Source organism: Rhinopithecus bieti, unplaced genomic scaffold (genome assembly GCF_001698545.2).
Source record: "Rhinopithecus bieti isolate Rb0 unplaced genomic scaffold, ASM169854v2 scaffold_7648, whole genome shotgun sequence".
NCBI classification, from domain to species: Eukaryota; Metazoa; Chordata; class Mammalia; order Primates; family Cercopithecidae; genus Rhinopithecus; species Rhinopithecus bieti.
In genome coordinates, this window is record NW_016805609.1 from 264,563 (window position 1) to 268,055 (window position 3,493).

Genomic DNA, 3,493 nt, shown 5'->3' on the forward strand with positions numbered 1-3,493 from the left:
TTTTTTTTTTTTTTTTTTTTTGGAGACAGAGTCTCGCTCTGTCGCCCGGGCTGGAGTGCAGAGGTGCAGTCTCGGCTCACTGCAACCTCTGCATACCGGGTTTAAGCAATTCCCCTGCCTCTGTCTCCCGAGTAGCTGGAATTACAGGTGCCTGCCACCACACCTGGCTAATTTTTCGTGTTTTTAGTAGAGACAGGGTGTCACCATGTTGGCCAGGCTGGTCTTGAACTCCTGACCTCATGATCCGCTCGCCTTGGCCACCCAAAGTGCTGGGATTACAGGCGTGAGCCACTGTGCCCGGCCACCTCCTGGCTCTTTCACGTCCCCTCTCCACCAATGCCATCCTCAAAGGTCACAATTATGACTTCCAGCATCATAGATTAGTTTTGCCAGTTCTTTTTAAACAAAACTTTATTGGTAATAGTTGGTTTCTTGTTTTGTTTTGTTGAGACAGAGTCTCACTGTGTCACCCAGGCTGGAGTGCAGTGGTGCGATCTCAGCCTCACTGCAACCTCCGCCTCCCAGGTTCAAGCGAATCTCCTGCCTCAGCCTCCCAAGTAGCTGGGATCACAGGCACATGCCACTACACCCGGCTATTTTTGTATTTTTTAGTAGAGACGGGGTTTCGCCATGTTAGCCAGGCTGTTCTCAAACTCCTGACCTCAAGTGATCCACTCACCTTGGCCTCCCAAAGTGCTGGGATTACAGCACCTGGCCTTATTGGTAATAGTTTTGACATATGTTTACAACAGCACACTGTTCAAGAGGAAATCTCATCCTTTCACAGCAAGTAGGTAGAATCACCCTGAGCCCACCTGGGGCACCACCCCAGGCCTGAGAGCTCCTGGGATGGGGAGAAGTGATGAGAGGGGGAAATATGAAGGTGAATGAGGTGGCTCGCCAGCGGCTCCTCACTTTTCTATTAAGAAAGAAAACAGGCTGGGGTGTGGTGGCTCACACCTATAATCCCAGCACTTTGGGAGGCCAAGGTGGTTGGATCACCTGAGGTCAGGAGTTCAAGGCCAGCCTGCCAATGTGGCAAAACCTCGTCTCTACTAAAAATACAAAAATTAGCTAGGGGTGGTAGTGGGCTCCTGTAATCCCAGCTACTCAGGAGGCTGAGGCAGAAGAATCGATTGAACCCGGGAGGTGGAGGTTGTAGTGAGCCAAGATCGTACCACTGCACTCTAGCCTGGGTGATAGAGTGAAACTTCGTCTCAAAAAAAAAAAAAAAAATTGAAAACAGCACGGGGGTGGCAGGAGAGAAGAGGTGAAGAATGACTGACAGCTAAGCTGGAGGAGGGGCACCCAGGATGGGAAGAGGCAGAAGCTGCTGGGTGAATAAAACAGGCAGCCCCTCCCTAGCAACCCTAGCCTTGAACCCTGGGCTATGAGGTGGAGGTGGAGGGACTGGGCCTCTCCCATGTCCTTTTGCAGGATTGCCTTCCCAGAAGGGGAGGCTGGGCATTACAATCCAGCTGAGAATAAAATTAAAGAGTTTCGGGGAAATGCTGCTGTGAAGAATGACTTGGGCTTGGGACTCCCCCTCTGTCTTTTGGGGGGACAACTTCTCTTTGGCAGGGAGTGGGGCAGCTGCTTTGTCTGGGTCCCAAAGCCCAAGGGAGAAGAAAAGTCCGCTGGGGAAGAAGAGAGTGGAGGCTTCCTAAAGGAACTGAGACCTTTGCAAGAGTGGTAGAGGATGCCCCTGGGGAGGGGGGAAGGGGAAATCAGCAGTTCATGGGGGAAGTTCAAACCCCAGGGCCTCCTTCCAAAGTCACTCTGCTTCCTGGATTTGTTAAAATGGATCTGGGAAATGGGGAGACATGGGAAGGTGGGAAGGGAGGGAGGGGTGGAAGTAGAGGAAGGTGGAAAGGGGACACTGGTGGAACTTAAATCAGATTTTTAATTGTTTTTTTTTTTATTTTATTTTTTATTCTAGCAAGCAGCCCACTATACATGGCACTAAACCTCTCTCCTTCCCAGGCAGGATTACTCCAAAGGGCAGGTGTGCTTTTCATTCATCCTCTCTTAGTAAGTGGTGCCTGTTGGGGGCTGGAGTTAAGATTGAGCCCCACTTTCAACACCCTGTCCCTGGATACACCAGCAAGACCTGGCCTGAATATAGCTGAGAAACTCGTTTAAAACAGGCAGAAGTGGGCTGGGGCAAGGGGGACCCTGTGGGAGGGCCAGGAAGGCATAGGGAGTGAGGGAGCAGCTGGTGTGTCTGTTCCTCCAAATATCTGGGCTTCCTGTTCCCCCAACCCTGGAGGGTGGGGTGAGGGTGAAATTAGATTCAAGGAACTCTGGGGCCCTCTGGCTGTTCAAACCAACGCACCCACCCCTCAACCCACCAAAAAGAAAATGAAAGGAAAGAAAACCCACAGGCGCACAAGCACACCCCTAAAACTCAGCAAACTCGCTGGCACACTTCTCATTGATGGAGATCCGGATCTCTTCTTCCTCGTAGTCGTCAAAGTTACTGGCATCCCCAGGGCCTGTGTACTTCGGGATGAAGGGAGCTTCCACCTTCTTCTCAAAGAGGGCGATCCAGTTGGTTGTGGCAAACCACTTGTGGTTCTTGATGTCGCCAACCCCGTTCCTGAGGTTTCCGAAGCGCTTGGTGAGGTCCACCTGCAGCAGGCTCCGCAGCAGGTCCTTGAGGTCAGAGCTGAGTTGGAAGGGAAACCGCACCTTCCCAGAGATGATCTTCTCGTAGATCTGGATGGGCTGGTCGGCGTAGAAGGGCGGGAAGCCCGCGGTCATCTCATAGATGAGCACCCCTAGGGCCCACCAGTCCACAGCCTTGTTGTAGCCTTTGCTCAGGATGATCTCGGGGGCCAGGTACTCTGGGGTCCCGCACAGGGTCCAAGTGCGGCCCTTCACGCGCTTGGCGAAACCGAAGTCCGTCACCTGCAGGTAGCCCTGCTGGTCGATGAGGAGATTCTCGGGCTTCAGGTCGCGGTGGATGAGGTCGAGCGAGTGTAGGTACTGGAAGGCCAGGACGACCTGGGCGGCATAGAAACAGGCATGGGGCTCGCTGAACCTTCCGACGCGCCGTAGGTGAGAGAACATCTCCCCACCCGGCACATACTCCATCACCAGGTACAGGTTGGAGTTGTCCTTAAAGGAGAACTGGAGCTTGACAACGAACGGAAAGTTGATCGCCTGCAGGATGCGCTTCTCGTTCAGTGTGTGCTCGACCTGCTTCAGCCTCACCACCTTCTGCTTGTCGAGGATCTTCATGGCGTAGTGGGTGCCGGTCTCCCGGTGCCTCACCAGCATCACCCGCCCGTAGGAGCCGGTGCCCAACGTCTTGAGCCGTTCAAACTGATCCGAGCTGGCGGTGTTTTGAGCGGGGTTTCCCCATCTGTAGAGGAAATCTCCTCTGGCTTTGGCTAGGAACTCGTTCACGCTCTCCTGCTCGGTGTCCTTCTTGGCGGCGGCGTTGCCCATGGTGGTGGTGGCGGCCGGGGCGGGGTCTCGCGGCGGCGGC

The 3,493-nt window shown here is 53.9% G+C and overlaps 1 protein-coding gene across 1 annotated transcript; it reads right to left on the reverse strand.

The window, feature by feature from the left end:
* Positions 1-1,921: 1,921 nt before the first annotated feature.
* Positions 1,922-3,487, reverse strand: PRKACG (protein kinase cAMP-activated catalytic subunit gamma). Its single transcript, XM_017873041.1, has one exon. The coding sequence runs from the start codon at positions 3,451-3,453 to the stop codon at positions 2,401-2,403; it is 1,053 nt and encodes a 350-aa protein (XP_017728530.1). The 5' UTR covers positions 3,454-3,487; the 3' UTR covers positions 1,922-2,400.
* Between the last annotated feature and the right edge of the window lie 6 nt (positions 3,488-3,493).